Source organism: Drosophila obscura, unplaced genomic scaffold (genome assembly GCF_018151105.1).
Source record: "Drosophila obscura isolate BZ-5 IFL unplaced genomic scaffold, ASM1815110v1 contig_73, whole genome shotgun sequence".
Taxonomy (NCBI): Eukaryota; Metazoa; Arthropoda; class Insecta; order Diptera; family Drosophilidae; genus Drosophila; species Drosophila obscura.
Genome location: NW_024542865.1, coordinates 6,918,267 through 6,945,176, shown reverse-complemented (window position 1 = coordinate 6,945,176; position 26,910 = coordinate 6,918,267). Strand labels below are relative to the sequence as shown.

At 47.3% G+C, this 26,910-nt stretch overlaps 3 protein-coding genes across 4 annotated transcripts; 1 reads left to right on the top strand and 2 right to left on the bottom strand.

Annotated features, from left to right (window-relative positions):
- Positions 1-1,050: 1,050 nt before the first annotated feature.
- Positions 1,051-3,397, bottom strand: LOC111076454 (adenylate cyclase, terminal-differentiation specific). Its single transcript, XM_022370264.2, is given in 4 exon segments — positions 1,051-1,148; positions 2,268-3,171; positions 3,174-3,214; positions 3,316-3,397. Coding segments are annotated over 4 exon segments (1,125 nt in total).
- A 2,041-nt stretch (positions 3,398-5,438) lies between these two features.
- On the bottom strand, positions 5,439-6,189 carry LOC111076448 (salivary glue protein Sgs-3). The gene has a single exon (XM_022370256.2). The coding sequence runs from the start codon at positions 6,155-6,157 to the stop codon at positions 5,573-5,575; it is 585 nt and encodes a 194-aa protein (XP_022225948.2). The 5' UTR covers positions 6,158-6,189; the 3' UTR covers positions 5,439-5,572.
- Positions 6,190-15,658: 9,469 nt separating this feature from the next.
- On the top strand, positions 15,659-16,787 carry LOC111076449 (E3 ubiquitin-protein ligase KCMF1). Of its 2 annotated transcripts, none has more exons than XM_022370257.2 (2): positions 15,659-15,775; positions 15,837-16,787. In XM_022370257.2, exon 2 carries the CDS (start codon positions 15,844-15,846, stop codon positions 16,525-16,527), a length of 684 nt encoding a protein of 227 aa, XP_022225949.2. In that variant the 5' UTR covers positions 15,659-15,775; positions 15,837-15,843; the 3' UTR covers positions 16,528-16,787. The 2 variants fall into 2 exon arrangements, with proteins under 2 accessions (XP_022225949.2, XP_041451480.1); XM_041595546.1 differs by having other exon boundaries at positions 15,660-15,775; positions 15,829-16,787.
- The last annotated feature ends 10,123 nt before the right edge of the window (positions 16,788-26,910 follow it).

The following is a 26,910-nucleotide window of genomic DNA, read 5'->3' as shown; positions in this document are numbered from 1 at the left end:
CATTCATACAGCTGTCGTTCTAGTTGATTCAGCGGCAACGGTTTATGACTTGGCCATTGTCCTGGGCCGCCACCGCAAGCATTTCCTCTGCTGCTCTGCTGCTGTGCTGCTGTGCTGCACTCCCTGTAAGAGAGTGGCTTTGATGGGTCCCGTGGAATTTTGCGGCGTTGAAATCCTACTGCTGATGTTGTTGCAGTTGCTGTTGCAGTTAATGCTGCAGTTGCAGCTGCGGTTCCCTCGCTCAGCAGTGCCATAGTCAGCGATAAAACCACAAAACAGCAGCAGCAACAGCACCAGGCAAAAGTGGAAGAAGCTTGAGGAGCAGAAGGAGGACCAGGAGCAGAAGCAGAAGGAGAAGGAGAAGCAGCAGCAGAAGGAGGAGCAGGAGCAGCAGCAGCAGAAGCAGGACCAGGAGCAGCAGCAGGATGTGGCTATGTGGGTCTGTAGCTACAGCGACGACAGGGAGAATCTTGGCGTGCAAGAACAATGAGGTGATAAACTTGCAGGCTCAACGCATGACAACGATACCCAACAACGACGACGACGACGACGACGACGACGACGTCACATTTTGATGGCTCCTTGGAGAGCAGCAGCCCCCCCCCTGGTTGGGGTCACCACCCATCCACCCACCACCAACCACCAACCATCCGCCATCCATGGCCACTCCCACTGCGGATTGGTGGCAGGGGGAGGGGGCGGGGGAGGAAGTGCAGCCATCCGCTTGCTGCTCGTTGTGTGCATGCAAACAACAAAGGAAAATCAGCAGCGTCTTTGGTTGGGGGGATGTCAGAGTCCTCCGTGGTCCCTCCGTGGCACTGTGCCCCGCTTTCCACACCCAGCCCCAGCCCCAGCCCCTGCCCCTGCTGCTGCCCTTAGCGCCCCACCCCACCCCACCAGCCCTGTACATCTATACGTATACGTATTATTATTATATATTTTTTTTCCTTTTTTGCTTGCAGCTCTTTAACGTGTTTCAAAAGAAAGTTGGTTGACTTTTGAATGACTTTCTTGGCGCGCGCGCTTGGCTCGCAGGCACCCTATTCTGCCTCAAGCATTTGCCCCATCTGTCCCAGCTCTGTTCCCCCCGAACCCCATTTCTCTGCTCGCTGCTCTGGTCTGCTCTACTGCTGCTGCTGCTGCTGCTGCTGATGTTGTTGTTTGTTTTATGTGTTAAGTGCGCTGGGCCCAAGCGCGCAAATTTCTTCTTGTAACTGATGCTGACGTTGACATCGCACCCCCCCAAGCGACCTCCTCCTCAGCAGCATCTTGCCCAGCCCAGCCCAGTCCAGTCCAGTACAGGCCCAACCCACCCATGGACAAGTATGTGTATGCAGAGAAGAGTAGAAAATCTAGTTACAATTAAAGTGACAGGCTGGCAGCACCACCAACACCCAGACATCATAGAAATTGCATTCCCTTTGATCCTTTGCTAGCCAGCGAACTTTGCTCGCAGATAAGAATGGCTACCAGCGGACGACACTTTGGCGTTCTGGAGTGATTAAAAAATGCACAATAGATGGATTGAAGGCATGGCATCCACAGCTGCTACCAAGTTCTATGCTTCCATTCGATTTCGAGGCATAAATAGATTAATTTATGCGTAAATAAAGTGGGTACCTTCCGCATACAAACTGTGCAAGTGAAGCACAAACTGCTCTTAGTTCCACTTAGTTTTGATTGGAGATTGAAGCCATGCCCTGGCAGGGCAGCTAACTCCTTCCAAGTGTGAGCTCTCGAGGCTCTCCGCAGCTTAATAAATTACACAGCAAATACTCGCATTTAGTGCCCCAATCATGCCCAGCCGTATGTTAATGTGTGGCTCAACATAATGCAAATGTGGCATGGAAATTCCCGTCTTCCCTTTCTCGCCCAGATGCATCTTGAGGCCACTGTGCTCTGCTCAGGGCATTCGGCAGTCGCTTAAACACTTCCAGCGAGCGTTTTGCTCTGCACTTGTTTTAATTACTGTTCCGTGTTGATTCCCCTGGACCAAAAAGACCGACATAAAGTGAATTTTAAATTCCCACCCACACCCACACCCCCGCCCACAGCCTTAACCGCACTCCAATCTGGGCACTGGGCACTGGGCACTGGCCACTGGCCACTGGGCACTGGGAAGTCGTCGACTTGGCTTGGTTTCGTTCGGTTTATTTGCTCGCTTGCTCTTTATTCGACTACTGTGTCAGTGGATCTGCTAAGATCCTGCCAGTTACACACCCCCCACTCCCCTTACACCTCGTTGTTTTCCTCGCGGATGCGGAGACGCTGCTGCTGCTGCTGCTGCTGCTGCTGCTGTTGCCTTTGCGGCTGCTGGCGACGTCTGCGCTGCTGCTTCTGCCTCTGCTGCTGCTGCTGCTGGCGACGACGCTGCTGCTGACGGCGGCGCTTCTGCTGCTGCTGCTGCCTCTGCCTGTTGCCGTTACCGTTACCGTTGCCGTTGCCACGGCGCTGGTTGGGGCGACGTCGCCTTTGCTGAACGCCGCGACGCGTGTTCTGGTTGCCATTTCCATTTCCATTGCCGTTGCCGTTGCGTATGCGACGGCGGCGCACCACATCGCCGTTCTGCCCGCGGCGACGCTTCTGCTGCTGCTGCTGGGGACGACGGCGACGACGTCGAGTTGGACCCTGATTCTGCTGACCGCGCGGATGGTTGCTGTCCTGTTCCTGCTGCTGCTCCTTCTGCCCAGCCTCCTGCTGCAGTTCCTGTTGCTGCTTCTCGGGCGCCTGTTCCTCCTCCGCCTCCTCCTGCGCCTGGGGCTTCTCGGTGCTGGCTTCGCTGGGCTGCTCACTGCCGCCGTTGCCGCTGCTCGCCTTGATGGGCTTGATGGGCTTGATCTCGCCGACACGGACATTGGTGACCTGGTCGCAGGGCACGTCACTGTAGATGACCACGTTGCCGTAGTTGCACACGATCTGGTCCTGGCCGTCATCCGCCTGGCGGCCCTCAATGGCACCGATGCCGCGCTTGTCCTCGATCTCGTAGATGTTGCCCGCCTTGGTGATGAATCCCGTCACCTGCAGCGGCTTGGCGTCCGCGGGCATGGCCGTCTCCACCTGCACCGGGACCGGCATCGGCAGCGGGACAGGAGCGAGGTGCTTCTGCTTGCTGGGCGGCGCATTCACAATGATCATGGGCTTGGTGGGCCGGGCCTCCGCCTGGGGGCACTGGTGGGCCTCACCGTGGAGCTCGTCAGCGGCGCCACTGTTTGGCCTTTGTAAGGGGGGCGAAACAAGAAAAAAAACAAGCAAAAAAAAAATGGTCACGTTTATTTCCGATTTGAGGCGTGGTGAAGGATTAAAAAAAAAATTTACCGCTCACCAGCGAGAGGTCGCTGGAAAGGGCGATGGCCCAGACCAGGACCAGGATCGTCCAGAATCCCTTAGTGCACAGCATGTTCTTTCCCACTTGTTCGTTTGCCTCAACTAACTCAACTGAGTCGCGTTCCGTTCCCCAGCTCAAACTTATATCAACTTCTGGCCCCACTAGCGCATAAATCATTCCCTAACGGCATTTCTCCAGCCAATTTTTGGGCTGGTGGTTCTTTTAATTTTCTGCCAGCCAGCCAGCCAGCCAGCCAGCCAGCCAGCCAAAGATCTAGCATAATTAACTATCGGGCGCTCAGAGCGTGTCAAGAAAGCAAAAAAAAAAAAGGGAGAAAAAAAAACGGCGCGGCCAAGGGGCGACCCATTTACCAATAGAGTAGCATCCATCTCCTGCAGCTCCATCGCCCGCCCGCCCCATGGCGGGCAGAGTTCAATGGCTCAGCCACGAACTCCGGACATCTGCGCTCATTAACATTCATATTTCAGCGATGCCGCTGTCTAAATTCTCTTTTCGCTTCATTTTCTCACATGTTGATTATGCAAATTGCTTTCGATCGATAGCTGCCCGAGAGCTCTTCGAATTGACCTTACGACCACGACTACAACTGCCCACCGAAGAAAGAACCACGCACCACAAGATCGAAGCTAGCCAATGCCCCATAATGCCCCAAGAAGAAGTTGAAAGAAATTACAATGTGTGTGAGTTGGTTTTGGTTTTGTTTTTGTTTCTGGCACTCTAATGATTTTCAGGGCAGGCAAATTAAATGAAAACTATTCGAATTGATTTATTTATTGTTACTGCTTTGACCAATAATTGCAACTACAAACATACATACATACACACATACATACGAGTATGTATGTACATATTTATGTGTATAACAAAACTTGTTGGATGCTCAGAAACGGGTTTTCAATTATGGGATTTTTGTTTGATTTTATTTTTACATACGATTTGGTGGAATGGCTGACATAAGTACGAAAGTATTTATAGAAAATGCTAAGCTTGTAAAACAAACTTGTATGACAGTAAATCATGGGCACAGGGACAGATGAAATAAATTTAAAAATATTTATAGCCGGTGTATTAAAGTTCTACATCTGAGGGCTCAAATTTCTCTGATCTACAGCTGCTCGTATTTGAATACAATAAAATAAAATACAGAAAATACAGATAAAGAACCCAACTACACTTACATAAATATGTATGTACATTAGGCTGGGCCAAAATTTCACCAAATTTTTGTTTTGTTTTTTCAAGGGGACACCCCCCAGTTCTGTTCATTGTTATTCAATAAAATTATAGAATTTTTTTGAAATTTTTAGTTTAATGTTTAGGGGTTGCTACCACCAAAAGAAAATACACTTTTTTAGTTAAAAATACATTAAAAAAAATAAATTGAATTCGTCGGTTTTTTTTCAAATAATATTGAAACTTAGAAACTAGCTCATATTGATAATAAGGTATTTTGATTTTTTGTTTAGTTTCTGTTAAAAAATTAACGATTAGTGAAAATCAAGAAGTTTAGCTGACTTAACTTGTGCAGGTTTTTTACTGCCCATAACTGATTAATGACGATATGAATGGTATCAATATATATGCAATAGATTTCACCAATAATCCAACTCATTCAGCAAAAAAATTTTGTTTGAATTTTCTTGATTACATTTTTGTAAAAAATAAAAAAATAAAAGCATGTAAATTACCATTAAATCCAAGTTAATAAAACTAGAAAGTGTCCCGGCCCAGCCTATTGTGCACATATGTATGTATGTAAAATGAATTATCGCACGCACTTCACTTTCAATTTACTATACATAATCAGTGAAGATTTCACCCAGTGAAGGTAGCTTTCAGCTACCAGCTTCATCCACAAATATGTCATTTAACTGCGCTCTCCATAGGCAAACTTTATTTGCATTAATTCAAGTGGAACTTCCAGTGTGCCATTTGCTGCGCTAACTCTGAAATCTTTGCGTTCTTTGCTATTTTAATTATCATATGATCAGTAGGGAGAAGAAAAGGCAATTGTTGATCTGCCAATTATACCGCGAGATCGTCTGATATTTGCACTTTCTACATACAAAAATCGAAATGAAAATGGGGTGTCGTCTTTTACTCGTTTATTTCCAATCAAAAATTTTCACAACACAAACAAAAATATATATAAAAAAAGGTGTCTCTAGGAGTGGAGATGGAGAGCTGGATCCATCTGCAGATTTAGAGACATGGAGATGGAAATTTTTAGTTACTGTGGCGCTGAGTGTAGGAGCGCAGGGCCTCGGCCAGCTCGGTGAGGGATCCCCTCTGGGCCTTCTCCTGCTTGCGCTCCTGCTGCTTCCTGAGCTGCTTGCACAGCTTCTTGAGCTGCTTGCGCTCCTTCTTGGCCGACTTGGATGACTTATCGCCGCTGTCCTCCTCGGAGGAGGAGGAGGATCCGCCACGCTTCTTGCGCCTGCTCAACTCGGCGCACTGCTGCAGCAGCTTAGCGGCCTCCTCATCATCGTCCTTGGGCTTGGGGGTGGTTGCAGTCGTGGTTGTGCTGCTACTGGGGGTGGTACTGGGGGTGGTACTGGGACTGGGCGTTGTGGTGCTAGCCGCTGTAGTTGTAGACTCTGCCTTCTCCTCTTTGGGTTTCGGCGTCGTCGTCGTCGTTGTCGTTGTGGTTGTGCTGGATGTCGTGGTTGTGGAACTCGCCCTATCCTCCTCCGGCTTGGGAGTGGCTGTGGTGCTTGTCGTCGTCGTTGTCGTCTCCGGAGAGCTGTCCTGAGGACGGGCCAGACAGCAGCCGACCAGCAGCAGGCCAAATATCAACGTTGCCGCACGCATTTTCTGATAACTAAACTCGTATTTGCCTCGGCTCAGCCACAACTAAATGGAGATCATGTCTGGGCATTTGCTTATATTGGCGGCACTTAGCGGGTCTCTCGCCCGCAACCCTCCGCCCTGCCGCCCCATCGTTGGGGGGGGGGGGGGCTGGCGCCTCACCTTCGCACCGAGAGCACACGAGTGGCAGCGCCGCAGACTGGTTTTGGCATGCGATTTGAATAGCAACAAATTGTCATTTATTTGATAAACAATTTTTTTATATTTCGGGAATTTTTTCTCAGCTATCATCAGCACCCTACAGCCCAACTGGGCAGGTCCATGGGCGCTGGGTAGAAGTTGTGGCAGCTCAAGCACAAATAGTTTCCGCAGTTTCCATCGTCGCTTTCCATTTTTGGTTCCATTTCCACCATCGAAGCCCACTTTTCCCACTTTCCATGCAGCTCTCTCTCTCTCCCTCTCTCTCGTTTTATTTTCCTGTCTCCTATACCCCATCCCACCCTTGTGCACACACACACACACACACACATGTACAGCGTCCGAAAATAATGTCAATATATCGGATATATTTTTTCGCTCGATGGCAGCTTTTCGTTCTGTTTGTGCTGGCCATTAACGCTTCTGCGAATCGTCTGCCTCCATAAACAAATGGTTTTCGCCTTCTTATGCCGCTCGCCACTTGCCTCTAGCGCTGCTTATCAGCCATCTGTACGCGTATATATATATGTACATACGTCGCTTTGCTATATGCAGCATGACTGACTACTTTGGTACATGTATTTATGTATATTTTGCATGATTATACCCTCGCATACATTTCCTTCTGCGTCGGATATATCAGCGCAAGCCGAAAGTTCACTTACGTGGGTTTATTCTCAATAATATTCTCTTGTGACTTGTGCAAGTTTTCATTTATATCTAGGGAGAGACATTGGCTACAAATTCTTAAAGTATTTCAAAGAGATTTTCTAGAACTATTTAGATACTGAAAAACATCTTAAAGTAGCACCAAGAATTTGCAGGCAAATTCCCAGTAGAACTTAATAGAAAATAAACTTAAATAAAACTCAAATAAAATACATATAAAAATACATATAAAAATCTATCAATGAGAATCTTTGCTCTGTTTTAAGGGTATTGCCATCTGCGGTCTTGAGTCTTTCTTTTCGGCGGCTTCAACTTTCCTTTGTTTTATTTGGATGGATTATGATTTTTTGCATATTTTGGATTTCCTTTTTTTTTTTGTTGTTCTTCGTGTGTGGCATGCGTTTTTGCGGCTCGCTCATAATGTTAATGTCGCTAATTGTTTATCAATTACACTTGTTAATTGTTTAATTCGACTGCAAAGTGACGCTTCGCGACTGGCCTGCATGGGAATAAGGAGGGGGAGGCCGCTGTGACTGGTGTATCATACAAATTGCCACATTTATTCGGAATATGCAGCCAGATGGGTCCACAGCTCCCCAGCCCCCCATCCAGGCCCAATCTCGCAGCTCCCACGATAACTTGCTCTTTTTTTTTGTTTTGTGCTCTGCACATTTGTTGTCTGTTTGCCATTTGTACAAGTAATTGAATAAAAAACGTGCCACAAAAAAAAAAACAAGTAATTAAAAAGCGCAAAAAGACAAAGAACGAAACAAATAAAAATATATGCACGCGCATTCCGGCAGCAGCTGAAGGCAGGCAGCCAGGCAGGCAGGCAGGCCCCAGTGGGTGGTGGGTGGTGGGCTGCAGCACGTAATCCATACGGAACCATTTCAGCGAAGAGAATATGTTAATTGTGTGTGAAAACCGCTGCAGCGAGTCGCCCCACCCCGCCATATTTACTCTTATTTATTACTTATTATAATTATAATTTATTTTTATTTGTATTCCCCCTCGACGGCAGTGCCCAGTAGCTGCCGCAGCCCGTTCCACATTAAATTGGGCGTCCAAAACAATAGAATTTTCCAATCTAGTTTGCATTTACTGAACATACACACTGAACCCCTCTCCAGTCCAGTCCAGTCGAGTCCAGTCCAGTCAGTGACGAGTCTACAGCTTACATGTGAGCAAATATTTGGAAACAAAATTATACAAAAATAAGCATTATTTTTGTGCAGCCAAAAAATCCAACAGTTAAAATTGAATCATGTCGAAGCAGCAGCAGCAGCAGCAGCAGCAGCAGAGCAGTGACGAGAAACCGCCGATGACCGCGACATCTTCGGGCGACGGAGAAACCATTTGTCACGACCTAACCGAGATGGTAATGCAGCTGAAGTCGTCCATCTTGTCGCTACCACTGCCGTCGCCGCAGCAGCCGACGAAGGAGCAGCCACTAATGACGCTGGAGCGGCAAATGCGAGCATTCAGCCAGAAGCCGGAGGCTCCTGTTGCCCCGCCGATGCCCGAATCCAAACCGCTGAAATTGCTCAATATGCGACCGGCTGGCCGCAGCGAGAACCTGCAGCGGCACTGTGCCGCGTTTCCCTCAAACCTCAAGAATGCACCCATGCAGGATTCAGCCACATCTTCGCTGGATCTGACGCTCGGCCACGACGTGCAGGACCCGTAGGGGTCGCCGCAGGGGCTTAACTCTGAGTGACTTTCCCACCCCACCCATTTGGAGCCGCGCACTGCTCTTTATTTCGCATATAAACATCAATAAATAAATGCAAATTCAAGTTAAGTGCTGCAAAAGTTAGCTGCATTTTTTTGGATACTCGTATTTGGGGTATGGCCTCTCCCTGTTTATTCTCTTTCACACCACACCCAAATCTTTGCCCACTGAAAGGTGGGTTACTGTGTAATTAATTGCTTTAAATATGTTGCCTCTTTCAACGCACAATTCCCAAGTCCAAATACCGCTTTGCTGCCATCTAATGCGTATAAATCAGCTCAGCTTTGGATATATGAGCCGCCTTTTATATTCATTCGGGCGGATTTTCATAATGGCTCTTCAATGTCTGGCACTTCATTCTGGGCTGCGTGATTATATTCTGAGTCTGCCCTTTGCGAGTAGTTGCATAATCCCAACTTGTGGAAGCTGCTACGTTCCTGTTAAATGTCCGCCATTTAAATTGGTGGGTGGGTGGTTGGGTGGTTGGGTGGTTTGGGGTGGACTGCTTCTTGTTGAATGTTTACAATGGCCAGAACTACAGTTCCGTGTCGAAACCTCTTTGCTGCCACCCGCTGCCCTATTTCGGCTGCAGATCCCGACCCTGCCCCTGCCCCTGCCCGCGCTCAGCCAAAAATTATCATCATAAGCGCTACGGTAATGAGCGGCGGAAGAACTTTCCAACGGGCGATGATGGCCAAAAGAAAGTTGACACGGCCCCAAACGAACTGAATCCGACTCCGACTCCGACTCCAACTTGGCGCCCCGTCAAGTCAACTTCTTCGAGTGCATTTCCATTTTATCCCTCAGATCTTAGATAACAGCCCACCCATCCCCATCCCCATCCCCATCCCTCTCCCGCTCGTACCTTGGCTCGTGGAATATTTTCGCTGACAAGTGCATTTTCATAAAGATAATAATTCAGGGCTCTCTCTCCGCTATAAGTGCAGCTCGAAGAATTCTCGTAAAATTTGAGTGCTGTGGCTGGGGCTGTGGCTGGGGCTGGCAAACATTGCGCATACGCCGCGTCGCACAGGACCGCTGCTGGGCAGTGCGGTGCGCTGAATGGCCGCCACAGGTACTAAAACCGAAAGGTGGTTGGGTCGTGGGCTAAAAAGCGAGCCGAGCATGTGCTAAATTTAGACGCTGACGAGGCCCGAGTGAGCCGAACGGCGACGAGCCGCAGCCGAAGTGGCTCGGCGGCAGGCGCAGGCGCTGGGAGCGGGGCAGCAACGTCGTCCCGGGCAGCGAGCAGAGCAGCTAACAGAGGCCTAACAGCAGCTTGCCAGAGTGGGAACACTTTTCGTCCGGCCACAGGTCGGAGGGTGAGGTGGAGAGAGAGGAGGAGGCAGTGGTATAGGTAGCGGAGGAGGAGGAGGAGGAGGAGAGACCTGGTCTAACTTTCGTTGTTTTTCTTTCATTCCACCTCATTTTTTTTCGGGGGTTTTTGCGGCATTTTCACTTTGATGCGTGTGGCATGTTTAACGGCACTTGATGATGCAACAACAGCAGCAGCAGCAGCAGCAGCAGCAGCAGTACAGGTGCACCCACTCTGCCGCCATCCCCCCCCTGTCCAAAGGCATCCAACATGGCAAATGCATTTCAATTGCTTCCAATTCTCGTTGCACTTCATTAAACTCAATGTCAACATTCGACAGCAGCCGAAAAAGGACCGTGTGGAGCGTGTGGCGCATGTGGATCGGGACTGGGGAATGGGGGACCTAGAGGCAGGCCTGACCTGCCTTGTCAGTGCTGTGCCACGTGACCTTCACACAGAGACCAGAGACCAGAGGCACTGGCACTGGCAGAGGAAAATAAAAAAGAGGAAACGATGGAGCCAGAGACAGAGCCAGAGACAGAGCCAGAGACAGGTCCATGTACGCACTGCCTGTGGCATGAGAAGTCCGCCAAAGAGAGAGGTACCGCCGCCGGTTCATACCGGGGCCGCATCACGTAGCCAAACGAATGAAGACCACAACAACAGCCACAGCAACAACAGCAAAAGAAAAACACTGCTGGCCCACAAAACTCGGAGGAAACTCAAATTATTTGGTTTATATTCCAGGAAATGCTTTCGCCTGTCTTTCAGCATAGTTTGGGGCACTGAAACGAAAGTGCAGGACAGCCATATGCACGCGGAATCGAACGCCGAGAAGTATGCTTAGAAGGAATGAAACCATAAACCAAAAACCAAACAAAAATCTAAGAGATGTCTGCGGGTAAAACACTTCTGACAACAATTCGCGCGCTTTAAAATAATACAAATTATGCTCGGCATATTCACTCACTTTTACTCACTTTCAGGGACGATTTGCGAGCGAATTTCCACCGAAAATTTCCCCCAAGTGGAACACACAATTTTCGCAATGCTAACGAAGCGTCGCATTGGTAAAATCGTTTTCAGCTTCAGTTTTCGTGTCGTGACGAGCCGCTCTCTGCATTTGTCCATTTTAATCAGCACCGCAGGGGCCGCAGGACAGTTCCCACCCCTCACCCCTGAACTGAACAAAATGAACCGAAACCGAATGAAGAGAAAAGAATGAAAAAAAAAATCTCTGATTAGATAATGTAATTTTGCCAAGAATTTCCCCTTACAGAAGAATTCGTCCAGAGTGTGCAGAGTTCACAGCTTTGCCCCTGTGCATTTCCGTGGGCACTCGGACACTCGTTCGGTCTGTCCATTGGTTTGTCACTTAAATGGGAAAATGGCCAGAGGCAAAGGCCTCAGCCTCACCTGACTGCTCCAGAAGCATTTTCCATGCCAACGCCTGTACCTCTACCTGCAAATGCACCTGCACCTGCACCTGCACCTGTACACTCTTGTGGCCTGCTGGCTCTGGCCATCCACTGCCCGGAAACCCCTTCTTTCTTTCTTCTTCATCTTCCACATACTTTTGAGGCATTTGACAAAACCGATGGATGGCCTGATGAGCTGCTATCTGAGCCACTTAAGCGAGCTAAAGGAGTGGTTAAAGGAGGTGGCTGGGGCGGGACAGGGCAGGGTACAAAGCTCGCTTTGAGTTTAGTTTGAAAAGTAATCGAATGCTATAATTTCCATTTAACTGATTTCCCCACGGGCTGCAAGTGCAAGTCAAACCAAAAAAATGTTGCAATGTTCATCTGCCTGCCACATGGTTCGATATTGTGGGGGGGGGGGCTGGAGGCTGGTGGCTGGAGGCTGGTGCCTTGTGCCTGGTACCTGACTTGTCGCGGCAGCTGCCTCAAAGGCGAGCAGATCAGAGAAGTTTGCGGCAAAAGCCACCAGTTAATGGCCACATGCATAAAAACTTTGCCCCAGACCAAAGGCGAAACGGAAACAGAAAGAGGACAAAGCAGCAGCAGCAGCAGCAGCACAGCCGGATGGGCGTCTGCAGGTGTATGCAGCATATCAAACATTTTATCCATCCATTCCACAGCCATCACACATCTCCAGGGACACCGACCGCAGTCAGAGTCTCAAGCCCGGGCCACGGCTACAGCTACGGCTACGGCTACGGCTACGGCTCCGAATGAAATATAAATTGAATTAAATTAAATACCAACAGTGCAAAGGCAATTGGCCCCGGCCCCGGCCCCTTCCCCGGCCCCACATAAATAAATCAACAGCTCAAAGTGCTCACGAGCATTAAAAGCCCAACTGTCAAGTCGCCCAAATATTGCAGCTTTGTGTGGCATTCTCTTTGACAAGCAGCCACTGCCTCGAAGATCGGCTTCACTTCACGGACTTACACCTTAGAATTATAGTAGCCAAGTATCAGATATCATTTACGAACCGAATTCCATTATTGAATGGGCTTTGGCGAGGGCTGGCAAGTGGCAACGGTGCGCATGAAAAATAATATTCTGATCAATTCAGTTTTTTTTTGTACTCCATGTACAGATCAGGCAATAATTATTACGCCAGTAAAAATGAACTAAGTCCCAAGTATTTACTTGAATAAACTAAAAATATATATCAGTGATTCACACGAACTGAGGCCCAACAACTGAGCGATATTCACTTGCCAAAGGGAGTCAAAAAAATACCAACTTCAGTCCGGAAACCACCTAAAAAAGGCCGAAGCTGCAATCAGTGCCACAGCGTTCTAATGGGCAACTTTCAGTTGGTTTTTCCCACTTGCAAGTGATCGTCGTCGCTGTCGCTATTCGCTGTCATTCGTCTCCAGAGTAAGTTCCATTCCCGAGCATCCGAACAGACATAAACAAATCCGAAACAAAGCAGTAGCGGTTGTAGCGTGAAGGTAGGGAAAGATCCATGCCCGCTAGTCGGCCGCTGAGGATGGGCAAGCGGCGTGCCATGGATTTGAAGATGAGGCGAGTTCTGTGGGTGTTCGTCCTCGTCCTGCTGCTGCTGCTGCTGCTGCTGGCTTAAGCCGCTTTGAGCAGGGGCCACTCCAATGCTGGCTCTAGGCTCTGGACTCTGGACTCTGGCTCATGGGAACGGGCTGTGGGCTGTGGGCTGTGGGCTGTGGGCCAGGGCTGGGGCCAGACTGAGTTTGCCTGGGAACGTGCAGCGGCGACTGTCACCTGCGACTTATGCAAATCAGCGACCAACAACTGAAAAATAATTCTCCACATTTCCGCTACAAATAAAAACCAATTCACTTTGCTAATATGGCCACAGTGAGGACTCATCCGGAATGCCGCAGCAGGCAGCCAATGCTGGTGGACAATCGGGACGCAACTGCGTTTGGTGGCGTGTGGAGGGGGAGGGGGAGGGGCCCAACAAAAGTTTATGCACGCAATGCAATAATTTTGGTGCACAATACACGAATACCCTAACCAAGTGCCACATTCCTAGTCGATGATATGCGAGATGTCGGAAGACGCCCAAAATTGTTGAAAATTATTTACAAGTTCATGCAACCTGATACGTGCCTCGCGATTGATGTTATCAGCTGTTTATTGCTCCCCCCTCGGCAGACTCTTGTGGCGTCTTCATCTATAAACAATATTCGCATAAACAAAGGCAAAACAAATGCTCTCTGCCATTGGACACAGTCTCAGCGACTCATGTGCCAGGGAATTGTCAGAATCTCCAATCGGATATTCAGTTTACATTATTATTATTGGGTTTCAGTTGGGAGAACGCAGCGCTCAGCGCTCAGCGGGGGGAGTAGGGATGTGATTCAAATGTGAGTCCAGCGGCAACATGAAGCAGCATCCAGCAGACGGTAGGCTGTCCCTGTCCCTGTGCCTGTGCCTGTGCCTGTCCCTCTCTCTGTCTCTAATGAGTGTATTTTGCACTTCGACTTGCACTTGGACTGTCTGTTTCCTTGTTTTAATTCCATAAACTGCCGTTTACCACCACCCCCCTCCCGACTATACGAGTGCCACCCCTTTTCAATGTTTCTTTTTCGCATTTGTTGAATGTCAGTCAGTCAGTCAGTCAGTCAGTCAGTCGGTCTGTCAGTTAGTCAGTGTGTCAGTCAAGTTGGACGTTCGCTTCGTTCGGTAGTCGCATTTTCAAGTCGTTAAATGCTTTTGCAGCTCGTCATTGTCGTTGGCATTGTGGCCACCCAACCCACCCTCTCTCTCTCTTTTAGCCATCCTTCCCTCTCTCTCTGTGTGTGGTGTGTGTTAGCCTCTGGGTTTGTTCTGTTTCGTGTCGCTGGCATTGTCAATGCTTTCGACTTCCTTCCGCTTTGGCCAACAAATTTGCGTCGCGCATGCAGGCCAGGCAAACATAATCATCATTATTGCTGCAATCAGCATATTTGGCAGGCTTAAAGCTCCTGTTCCGAGTCAGTCTGCCGCTCTCCGTCTGTCCTGCGGGAAAAACACGGAAGCATTATAAATTTTACCCCCCAGCCCACAGTCCCAGCTGCAGTCCCTGTCCCTGTCCCTCCTCCCACCCTGGCCAGGCCCCACTCTTCGTTTAGTTGTGTGGTTATGCTTAATATCCGTCATTAAAATTTTTGTTTTTTCTTTTTTTTTTTGCCTCTGTTGAAAGAGGAACTGAAACCGTAGCCGTAGCCGAAGCCGAAGCCGAAGCCCTGCAATAGGAGCTGCAGCCAGGACAAGGGCCATGGCGAGTGCGTGGGTCGGTCCGGGTACGGGGGTCTGAGGGTCTGGGGTCTGAACTCCGCTGAACTGAGCCAATACACATGCATTATGCAAATATTATATGGGCCAGTGCATAGCACGATAAGAATCCATTGCGCAGAAATTAATTAGTCAATTTGCATGAAATTTATGTACAAAGCGCGAACAAACGAAACGAAAATGAGTGGGTTAACGGGGAAGAGGAAGACGGAGTGCCAGGCTGTGGTTTCACTGCCACTTTTCACTTGAAAATAGCTGGAGCAAAAAATCGTTTCCACACGTTAAGGGCTGCCATAATATAAAGCTATCTGCAGGACGGAGATAGTATGCTGGCGAAAAGGTTTATGGTGGATGGTGCCCATCCCCGGCCACGTAACTGACAGACGTGGGCGGCTACAAAATATAACTTTACCTCTATAAAAACTACAGTTTTGGTTCGGAAAAGTTACCGATGAAACATTAGCAATATTTTCAGAAATTAAACTGAATAAATCAATCATTAAAACGATCAGCTACAAGTCATTTGAAAGCAGCTGCTTGAAACCTGCTCTTCTGCCGAAACGAGAAATTTACTTAGCTCCCTTTTCAAAATCCGATTTAAATTGAATTAGACCTGAGTACCCTTTTTCCCAGATGTCTGGCAACCGATGTTACCGATGTTTTTTCAAACGGGGCGCAGGGTTGCTCTCCATAATAATTGACGCGAGGCGACGCCATCTTGGTAGTTCTTTTTGTTTTTTTTTAGTTGTCAGTTGCCGAACCGTTGTCGGCTTCCAATAGAAATCTTTTGTTTTGCAAACCAAAGCAAGCCATCCAGCCACTGAAATCTGATAGTTTGGCCGTCAGTAGGCAACACCCAAGCCCCGCACAGTATTTAGTGAAAAAGTGAATCGGGCACTGAAACTATTTGCAATTTTAGGCATTTCCAATTGCTCGCAGGCCAGCCGCTGGTCGAGAACGTTCCGAGAGCCCCGAAAAGAGTAAGTTCCCCTGAAGATATGGTAATTGTTTTATCCATTCATCATCTCTCCAGGTGTAAAGGTGCAAAATGCCGACCCACTGGGCCATAAACTGCGATGGCTGCAACACTGGCAGCATCAGTCGCTACCGCTACAAGTGCCTCAGGTGCGCAGACTACGACTTGTGTCAGGCCTGTTTCGAGGCCAAGGCGGTGACTCTGCAGCACCAGTCGGGGCATCCAATGCAGTGCCTGCTGGACGACGAGGCCAAGATGCTGCACTTTGCCGGGGAGCCAATGCCCGTGCTGAGCGCCGACAGCTTCACTTGCCCCGTCTGCGGCGCCATGGGCCACTCGGACGTCGAACTGGCGAAGCACGTGGACGACGAGCACCGCGACGATCGCAGCCTGGTCATCTGTCCGCTGTGCGTGGCCGTGCCCGGGGCTCATCCGGACCTCTTGCGCAACATCTGGCAGCACCTGCGCAATCGCCATCGTGCCACGCCAAGCATTCTGCGTGACTCTGTGCTGGAAAATGCCGTCCGCCACGAACGGGAGCCGTCTGAGACCGGCACCGAGGAGTCGGACATCGATATTGCCGGCAGCATCTCCTGGCCGCCTCGCTCGCCCCTCATGCCCGGCGCTTCGTCGCCGAACTCCTCGTTCATCTTCTTGGGTGAAATTTACCCAAACGTTGCCGCTTCCGAGGGCGAGGGTCCGCCCGCCCAGCAGGTGCGCTTCAGCATCGATGATAGCAGCGATGAGAATGCCTAAAAGGCAAATCTCTTCCGCTTACCCCACACTTTTTTTTTTATATATTTTTTTTGCACCTACAGAGTTGCACGTACACTACACTACACGATGATTGAGGCCTCAGCATTTATTCCCACATTAATACAAGTGCACTTACACTTAAACGCACACACACACACCAATACATACATGTCTGCACCCACGAAATTTGTTTAACATTTTTCGTTCAATTTTAATGCATCGTTTTGGGACATTTTTGCTGCCACACAGACACACACACACACACATGCACATGCACATACACTTACGAGCAGATACACTGACATGCCTTGCCCCTCCCTTCAGTGCGAGAGCGGCGGCTCCACACAAACAGAGATGTAAACCCATTTTAAACAGCAAAAAACCAAAAAAATGCATATAAAAAAATAGTTCTAAAAAAATAAACAAAAGAACAGAAAATGGAACTTTTGCGGGGCAAGGAATCTGGGATCTAGTTTCTGGATTGTTTATTTAGTGCTGTAATTATAGAACCAAACACAGCTCTCTGCCTCACTTATCCCCCATTATTATAAATCTCACATGTGGAATAAATATCGATACATCCATTAAGTCTTTGGCGAACCACAAGACAAAGACAAAGAGCTTGCAAATAATTATAATTATAAATTATAATTTATATTTATAAATATGAAATATATTTTACATGTAGCATGTATGTATATATATGTATGTATATGCATATGTGGGGGGCAGAAAATCTGGGTGCTCTTCCTGCTGCATTGTGGCACTTGAGCGCAGTGAGTCGCGGCTATGTGTTCTCTCCTTCAATGCCGTGAGCAAACCGAAAACTCCTCTCTAGCAATTTCCCTTTGATCCTGCTCTCTCTCAGAGGCATCGTACACACAACCGCGCCACACTCGGCTGAGACGACTCTCTCCTCTCCTCTCTCTCTGGTTCTCAAACCTCGCTCTCAGCAACAATGTGAATGGAAGGAAATTACGGATAAATTACTGCGTAGTTTCTGTTCTCCTTTATTGACATAGTTTCTTAATTCTATACATTTGTGTTTACATTTTGATCAGTTTTCATACATCTTCATTATACATCTCCGACACATACATATACACTGATAGAAAAAAGGCATAGTAAAAGTAACTACAATCATATTTGAATTTAAAATGCCATTTTTAAATACAAACATAGTAAAAATTAATAGAATTCACTTTGATTCAAATATAAATGTATTAAAATGGCTTTTTTAATACGGTCATAATGAATCTTAATATAAAACACTTTGAAGTAAATATAATATATTCAATTTGTAGTTTAATATGTTTCATATTTAACTTGAATATTATTATGACTTGATTTCAAAATTTTTCTTTTAAAATCCAAAGGAAAAACTTTTTATTTTAAATATTCCATATTAAATGAAATCAAATATTGTTTGTATTTATTTTAACTATGTTTTTATTATTTTTTTATGTCCCTCGAATTCCCAACTGGTTCCAGCTGCTGCCGCCTTGAATGCACAGTAAAATTATCTTAGCGCAGGGGCGTAATCTCAACCAATGCAGTTCTACTCATTTTGCGATTATTTCTAGTTGAAAACTTTAACCAATTCACACCATGAGGACTTGAAATGTAGTCCGCGTAGGCAAAATAAAAACCAATTAGTTAAAAATGAATATAAATATAAATATGAAACATATTAGATTTAAATATTAAACATATTAAATTTAAATATGAAGCATATTAACATTAAATATGAAACATATTAAATTTAAATATGAAATATATTAAATTTAAATATTTCTATATTAATATCATAATTTAAGTGAAAAATATTCAATTTTAATACAACCACTCTTGGATGAAAATCAATGGCATATATATTAAAATCTAAATGAAAATATTAAAATTTCAGGGCTTTTTTCTATCGGTGTATGTGTATATATTTTGCATGCCAACTGAGTGCTGAGGGACAGCTACGCATTTATTTACGGACTGTTTATAGTTTTGCTTCCATTCGAGCGATCTGTCAGTGGCCTGATACTTCAGAGTTCCCATGCTGAAGAGCTCCCCTCCTCCCTCCCCTCCTGCCTGTTGCAATTAAAGATTCATTTTCCATTTCTTTTGGGTGCCTTTCTTACGGCGGAGTTTGCTTTCTGCTTGAGTGGCGCACACCTTCCCTGTGGCCCGCTCAAACTAATTACCTAAGTAGGCACCGCAACTGGGTAAGTTCTCCACGCTTCTCCCCCCCCAACTGTGCCCCGCTGCTCCCGCCCAATCCACTGCCCAGACAAGGTGCCTGTAAGTATGCTCTGTCGCTGGCGCTGGAGTAGGCCCTATTGCTTCTGGTGTAATCGGCTTAGAGGTGGAAACCTTTTGTCATTATAAAAGGATTTCGAGCTTGACAAAATTTCCATTTGTTGCGAATTTCACCCCCCGCTCTGCATACACATGTAGGCGATGGCCGGGGTGGAGGGGGAGCACTGTGTGTGTGTGTGGGGGGGGGCTGTCTGCTCAGTTAGTTAACTTTTAGCTGGCAGCCCCTTTGATTTTGCGTTTGTTCGTTCAAAGAAATTAAGATTCAAAAACCGATATTTTCCCCCCACCCCCCCCGGCTATCACAACTTTCTCCTCTGTCAATCTCTCTCTCTCCGCAAACAGGTCCAATCGTAAGGCCAAACAGGCACCTGGGCACCTTGGCAGCTGGGCACCTGCGGGGCCTCCGCCTCTGCCTCTCAGTGGCAGACAAAACATTTTCAGATAAATTGCCAATCGAACTAGATAAAATGAGCTGTGTAAATAGTGGAAAGGCGCAGATAGGCCACATACCCAGACCCAGACCCAGACCGAGACCCAGAACGAGACCCAGACCCAAAGTTAGACCCAATCGAGGGCCACCACTCCATCGTTCGGTCAAATCCAAACAGGAGCCAGGCAAATGCTTCAGCATCTTCCCCGGGCTCCATTCCACTCGATGGGCTTTGATCTGTGGGCTGCATGCGTGGCTGATGGCTGACAATAGATAGACATCGACACAAACAACGACAACGACAACGACATCGACATGGACATGGACACAGCTGGTATGCTATGCTATGCTATGGTACGAGTATCCCTATCCCATGCAGACTCTGCCCAGTGCGGTGGGTCGTTATTGCTAATGAGTATTTCGAGGCGAGGCGTGGCGAGGCAGGAGCGGCTCGTGCTCACTGCAAGTTCTCTGCAGAACGGAAGAGGTAATGGCTGAAGGCAGGCCAATGCCACGTAGCCCACGTGAGCCCCGTGAGTCACGAGGATAGCTCGGCGGGCAGCTCTCTGAGGCTGCAAAGATCGTTGACTCGGATCGAACTGCACAGTCTGTAGCAGTGCGACGATCTATTCGAGTAGATTCTGGGGTCACCTGCTGCCATGTCCGAGTCTTATGGGCTGGCTCTGTAGGCCTCCTCCCAACCCAATATCGCCTTCCTTCTGTTGCCCATTCAGCCTAGCATTTTGGGTAAAACTTTCCCTGTGTTTCCCTGTGTTCGCTGGAAAAGCTGGAAAAGTAATGGGCAATCACGATCACCTCACCTCACCTCACGCTCGCATCTCAAGTGGCCGCTGGCTTAGGCCGCTCAGCAGCTGGCGCACAGAATGGAGATTCTCGGCTCGGCTGAGCTCCATTCCTGGGCCACTCTATGGGGCTGTCTGGCTGGCTGGCTGGCCCACACGCATACAAATGACAATAAAAGCGAATGACTTTGGTTTTTGGATTTTGCGACTTTGCCATCGAAAATGTTGGCCCACGCGCCATGCCATGCCATGCCATGCCATGCCATGAAAGCTCTCCCGGATTCCCATCCACATACCCCAATACCCCCATACCCATCCCGCCAGCTGGTGCTGCGTTCCCCTCGTGCGATGCCACACAGTTTGCAGCTGAAAGTTGAACCACAATCGACATCGCTGGCCGCCATACGCTTGCACAATTTTTAATCATTGCTTCGGCATTCAGGGCTGGTCCTTCTGGTCCTACTGCCTCGGCCCTCTCCCTGGTCCCCACTCTTGGGGCATTGTTGTGCCTGCAGAGCCAGGACGAGGACGAGGACGAGAACGAAGACGATTACGGGGATGGGGCTGAGGATGGGGATGAGGACACATAAACATGCATGACAGCAGGCGGGTAACGGCTCAGCGGGAATATGGCCGGGCCAGGAGCCCGGACCGAGGAGCAGGACTGGGCTTGGCTAGAGCTCTTTGGGTTTATTGTTCAGGCTTTTGGTCCTTTATCTTGTTTCTAACTCATTGGATCGCAAAAACGGTCTCGTGTTCACCTTAATTGGGGTAAACATAAGTTCTGATTGCCCCAGCAGGGCTGCAACAAAGGCCGAGGTGGATGGCACATGGCAGATGGCCGAGCTGGCCGAGATGGGAGATGGTAAAAAAGAAAGAGTTGCCAGCGACATTTTTCTTACGGTATATCCCAGCCCCCCCCCCCCCCACCCCACCCCTCTGTTATCTGGGAATCCTACATTGGTGTGTGGCTATCCCGGCTCGTTCGCTTAAGGAATTTTCCCCCGTTGTTTGCCGTAAACTCAAGTCAAAAGCCAAAGTCAAAGACGACGTCGAACATATCCAATTAGAAGGCTACAAGACAGCAACAAAGGTTCGTGGGGGGCAAGGGGTTTTCTCTATAGAAAATAAGGGGGGGGGGGTGGAGGGTGCTAGGGGTCGATCCATGGACCCACGATGAGAATGAGAGATCACAGAGGGCAGATAGAAATTGTTGAACGTGTAATTTTTATTTATTGCATACAATTCTCTTAGAACAAATGACAGCGAAAGGATGGCTGTACACCCATCTCTCTCGCTCTCTCTTCTCGCTCTCTGCCCTTTTTTTTTTGTTGTAGTCCCATAATATATTCAACTTTTTGCCTCCTCCGTCAACACCCATCCACAATGAAAATTAAATGTTCAACTTCGGCCACAGAAAGGTTCCAAACATGAAAAAATTGTTGCCAACTTTTAGAATTGAAAAAGCGTTTAGACATTGTTCGCTTTTCCCTCCCTCTCTCGCTCTGGATGGGGGCAGGGGCAGGAGACTTCCAGCGACTAAATGATGGGGAAACTATAAAAATTTCCATAACAATAATAAAGGCAGTGAAAAAGGCAGAGACGGAGACGGAGACGGGGTGAACCGAACACCGAGAACGAAAGACATTTATTCATTTCAGTTTCAGAAATTAGCATAAAAGCAAAAGCTCACATAAGGGATGCTGCTTGCCCACCACCCCCTACACAGCAGCAGCAGAGTGCGGAGTGTCTTGTGTCTGAGGGGTGTGATGGGGGTCTTGGGGTCTTGGGGATTTTCTGGCACAATCAAAGCTTGTATGGGGCGGCGGTGCGCTGCTCGTTTGATAAGCGTGAAAAACGTGCAAATTTTAATAAAACCAAATGAGCCGCAAAATCATATGAAAAAAAAAAAGAATAAGAAGGCTAACAACAACAGGGGGGGGGGGCTGAAAAGGTGGGTAATGAAGCCCCCAAATATATGACACAGTTTCTGTTTGCTAATGTGGAAACTTTGTCATTACACAGAGTCGGAGTCGGAGATGCTGGCTCCCAAAATCGCGCAGGTACACCGGAGAAGAAAGAGAAACTCAGATGAAGAAGAGAGACAGAGTGAGAGAGAGAGACATAGCTAATAAACGGAAAATGCCGCGTAATGAAATGTATTTTAGCTGCAATTTGTTGAGCGAAATCGTGAGAGAGAGAGAGACAGAGCAGAAAAATAAAAAAAATGTTCAAAAATATTTAAGTTAAGCGGAAAAACAAATCGGGAGATGGTTTTGGTTTTGGTTTTGGTTTTGGTTTTGGCTATACCTGAGCCGTTCAGAGAACGCTTAGATGGTCAATGGCAAGCCGCTTACAGCAGCCTCAAGAAGACATTCGCTGAAGTCGATGGGTTGGGGAGGGGGGTGGGCACGGCAAGCGATTCGGCAGGAGCTTGTTAACCAAACAATTTGGCCCCGAAAGTATGCAATGAAATCTGTTATTTGGCAAATGAAGGGATATAAGCCGGGGCTATAGCTTACCCCGGATCGTTGGGGGCTTGGTGGGGCTTGGGCAAATAAAACCATTTCGGCGCACAGCCAAACGGTAACCTCACCCAAAGAGCCATCCAACCTGAGCCTGAATCCACCTCCGCCACCGCCACCGCCACCGCATCCTCCTCGGTCATACCCCGCTGAGTGAATTTTTTTTGTTTGGATGGGGGGGTGTCCTTGGGGGCAGATTGAAGAAGCAATAACAAGAGAAAGGCAAAAAAAAAAAATGACCAACACATTTTGCGCCTCAATAAAACTGTCAACATTATAAAGCGCCACTTAAGAAATGAACAAAAGCCAGCCACAAAGACAAGGCCAACAAAAAGGTGTGCGATGCGGGTGTCTGCGGAGACAGAAGGAGCGCCGGAAGGAGAGGGCTAGAGAGCGTGAGGCGGGGGGAAAACAATAATCATAAAATTAAAGCCAAGCCGAACAGCAGCCAAAAGGGGCAGGCGAAAATTAAATAAATAAATAAAAGAACCAAGGCAAACGAAAAAATAAATAAATAAAAAGCAAACTACAATAATGTTGCCCTTTCGCTCGTGGAAATGCTGATGTTTGCAGCATGTAAATATCTTAAAATATAGCAAAATATTTCTCAACGTTTTCACTCCACCGATCGTGGAGCTATAAAAGCTGCTGTGAAGTGCTGAAATTATTTTACGATTTTAATGGTTGAAGTAGACTGTTCTTAAATGTCTTGTAAACATCATAGAACCCTCTGTAAGGGTATATAAATAGTAATAAAAAAAAGTTTTCTTTGAGGTGGGGCCTGAGAGGTTGACATGTTTAGCATGACGCACACACACACACACACACGCACACACAGAGGAGAAACGTTGACATTGTTTCTGAAAACTGCCACTAAATGTCAGCAAATGAGGGTCACACACACACACATACCACATCCGAGCACAGGGTCAGCCACACACACACATGTGTGCCACACCTACAAAACTCCTTTTCTAACCCCAACTAAATATTGTAATAAAAAGTAAACAATGCGAGGTTCAGCCTCACATGATGGAAGTCGGCGATACCCTCAAAGTGCCAAATATTATAGCAAATCGATCGATTGATAAGAGGAGTTAATAATAAATATTATCATAATAAAAATAATAAATAAATGAATTAAGCTAATAAATATTAGAATTAGCAAACTGAAATAGTAGCCACTTTGGCGTGAGTATTTATTTACTTACTTCAAGCTAAATCTCAGCGCTAAACATTTTAAATTTATTTAATTGCAGTAATTACATTTAATTTGTAATTTACATGGAAAGTTATTTATTAAATACGTTTAAGCATGGTAAGTTTTTATGCACAAAAATACATATGTACATACACATGTGTAAATATCTGAAAGACTGCTTAGAGTTGGTCACAAAAAATGACTAGAAGGCTCCAAGAACTAGTCCACTGCTGTCCACGAAGTATCCCAGCCACACGAAGACATCAGACAGATGGAAACAGACCTGTCCCCTGTCCCCTGTCCCCTATCCCCTATACCCAGACGACTGTTGATGGCAGTCCTAAAGATCTGCATACCCCAGGGTGTGAAGGGTATAATGAGGAGAGAAAACATACATATAACAAGTGAAAAAGCTTTTTCCACTCCACTCTCCTCGACTGTTCGCCGCCCTCTTTGTGTGTGTGTGTGTGTGTGGGGTATTTTTTTTTTTTAATGAATTGACCGTAAAATGAACTTGTTGATGAGCCTTATGAGCAGAGCAGAGTGGCACACCCCCCCATGCCATACCCTACCCGTCGCCGCACTATGTCGAGTTAGCGTGGTCATTTGCAATAAAAAAGGATTATGAGCTGAAGGACAACCCCCGAAAAAGAAAAGAGTGATGTAGGAGCAAACACTCACACACACACACGTACACACACACAGACACACACACACGGAGCATATAAATATTTATAAATGTGTTAGGGGGCGGGTCGAGTGTCAGTACCATTTAACAACTTGCCACGGCAGCGGGTTAGGGACCCGCACACACACACACATGTAAAGCTCTCAGCAAAAGCAAAAAAATATAAAAAATAAAATGTGCGATCCCTGCCTCGCCCTGTTCCAGTTGCTGGCCTTGACATCGCCGGCGGTGGCCCAGGACCCAGAACCCAGAACCCAGAACCCAGAAAGACAACTACACAAAAATGTGATGACAAATACATGCGAGCCGAACGAACAAAAGAAAAACAAATAATGAATTAAATTTAATACATTTAAATGTTAAGCAGGGTACGCCGCTTGTTTGCCAATCTGTTGAGTAGCTCAATGGTAATTATATTATTATATACATATTTTATTGTTATTTATGAATCACAGTTGAGCGAAAGCACTGAATGGGATGGCAACTGATGGAACTTTCAGTACGAAAAAAAGCCATAACAAAGGAGAGCAAAGGAGAGATGCAGCTTTTGGGCTAAGATGTCCCGGGTTATGCCTGCCAAAGGATGAAAAACTTTACCCTTAAAGAGAAAGAACGCCCTTTTAGCATACCTTCCGCTCTGCGCCGCGCCATCAGCCATCAGCCATCAGTCTGTCTGCTGGATGTGCGTGCCAAAACATTTTGTAGAACCGTTGCTCAGTCTTCTCCTGCTGCTGCTGCTGCTGCTGCTTGTAGAGCCGACTCCTGGCTCCTGGCTGCACATACATCACCGCAACATTGTAAACTCTTGTTGAATATTTTTCTATTATTGAGGCACTGCTGCCCCCCCCCCCCTCGTCTGACCGACCAACTTCGATCACCTCCTCGAATCCATTTCAGAGCATTTTTGTGTTTAATTTTATGAAAATGCCTGCCAACGTCAGCGCTGCCTTCCTCTTTGGCTGCCGGATGTTTAGTGCAAAGTTTAGTCGTACAACTTGGGCTTCCTACGGCCCCCGCACCGTACGCCTTTCCCTCCCTTCACTCTTTGGCTTTGGTGTTCAAGCTTCAACTTCAACTTTTTGTCGGCTTCTGTCGTGTTTCCTTCTGGCTTTTTTTTTTGGGGGCGGTGTTATTGTTGTTAGGGTCTCGGGTTCCCTTTCACATTTTTCTTTCTTTTTTTGCCATCGCCCCCGCGCCATTTGGCCTGCGAAAATTTGTTCCACCTAATGGCCAGGCAAAAGAGTTGCGTCCTGGGAGGGTGGTTGGTGGGAGGGGGCTGGTGGGTGTACGAGAAGCAACAATATAAAATACAATGAGTTTTATAGTTTTGCCTTAAAATTTTCATTGGTTGCACACAGCTTGAAAGTCAATGAAATCCAAAAGCAAAACAAAAACAAAACAAAAGAAAAGAAAAGAAAAACAGAACGCAAGGTGTTCAGTGGATAGAAAATGGAAATCGGCTTTTTCCATAAGGGTAAAACATTTACTTGGCTTGCAGCCTCTCCAGTTGGGTTTGAATTCGCTGCAAGACTCTCCAAATATTTTCTAATAAAATTTCCAAGCGATCTCCATTGCATACCCCAATTCAAACCGGATCAGCTGCAAATGTATTCCAGTGGAAAAATTCTCAAATCTTCGAAACATCTCCGACACTCGTCTTTCGCTTTCATTCGACATTTTTGCACTGCGCTTTAAAATTTCTGTCCATACATTTTTTCACTTTCAAAGGGTCCTGCGTCCTGCTTCCCTTGCGATTCGATTTGCGTTCCGTTTCGTTTCGTTTCGTGAGTCACGCAAGAGGAGACCAAAAATGAGTAGCAAAAATGCATTCTGCCTGTCATTATTTCGGTGCAGTTTTGCAATTGTGCAAGGGGTTAAAGGCGTGATTGAAATTTCCGTTTGCTTAAGGGCTGGGCACGGGCGTCAACGGGGCGTATGAGTGTCCACACTTTTACTCTCCTTGGCATACCTGCGGCGCTGGGCCTGGAGCTGGGAGCTGAGAGCTGAGAGCTGGGGGCTGTTTCTGTGGGCTGGGCGTATTAATTACGTGGCCAGAGAAGGAATGTCCAGAAGGAGTAAGAAGGAGAAACCCTTCAAGAATACTTTTGGGGCCCAGCACGGCAGTCAGTGAGTAAGTGGGAGCGCTGAGGGCAGAAGTGCGAGTGTGAGCCGGGCTAAATGGCGGCAGTGGCTGCTCATTAATGTCATCAAGTTCTTGGGAATCAAAGTTCTCGGTATTCTGTTTGCTGGTTTGCTGGTTTTGCGGGGTTTTCGGGGTTTTCGGGGTTTTGTAATTATAAACACGAAGCTGTCACCATCAATGTCCAACATTCATTTGTTTTGCCATGGATAGTCCCATGGATAGATGATGACACCCTGCCCAACCACCCAGCCAGCCAAGCAGCAAACCAGCGAACCACCCGGCT

Excerpts from the sequence above, each read along its gene's own strand:
- LOC111076448 (XM_022370256.2), bottom strand. The coding sequence starts at position 6,157 with ATGCGTGCGGCAACGTTGATATTTGGCCTGCTGCTGGTCGGCTGCTGT.
- LOC111076449 (XM_022370257.2), top strand. The coding sequence starts at position 15,844 with ATGCCGACCCACTGGGCCATAAACTGCGATGGCTGCAACACTGGCAGC.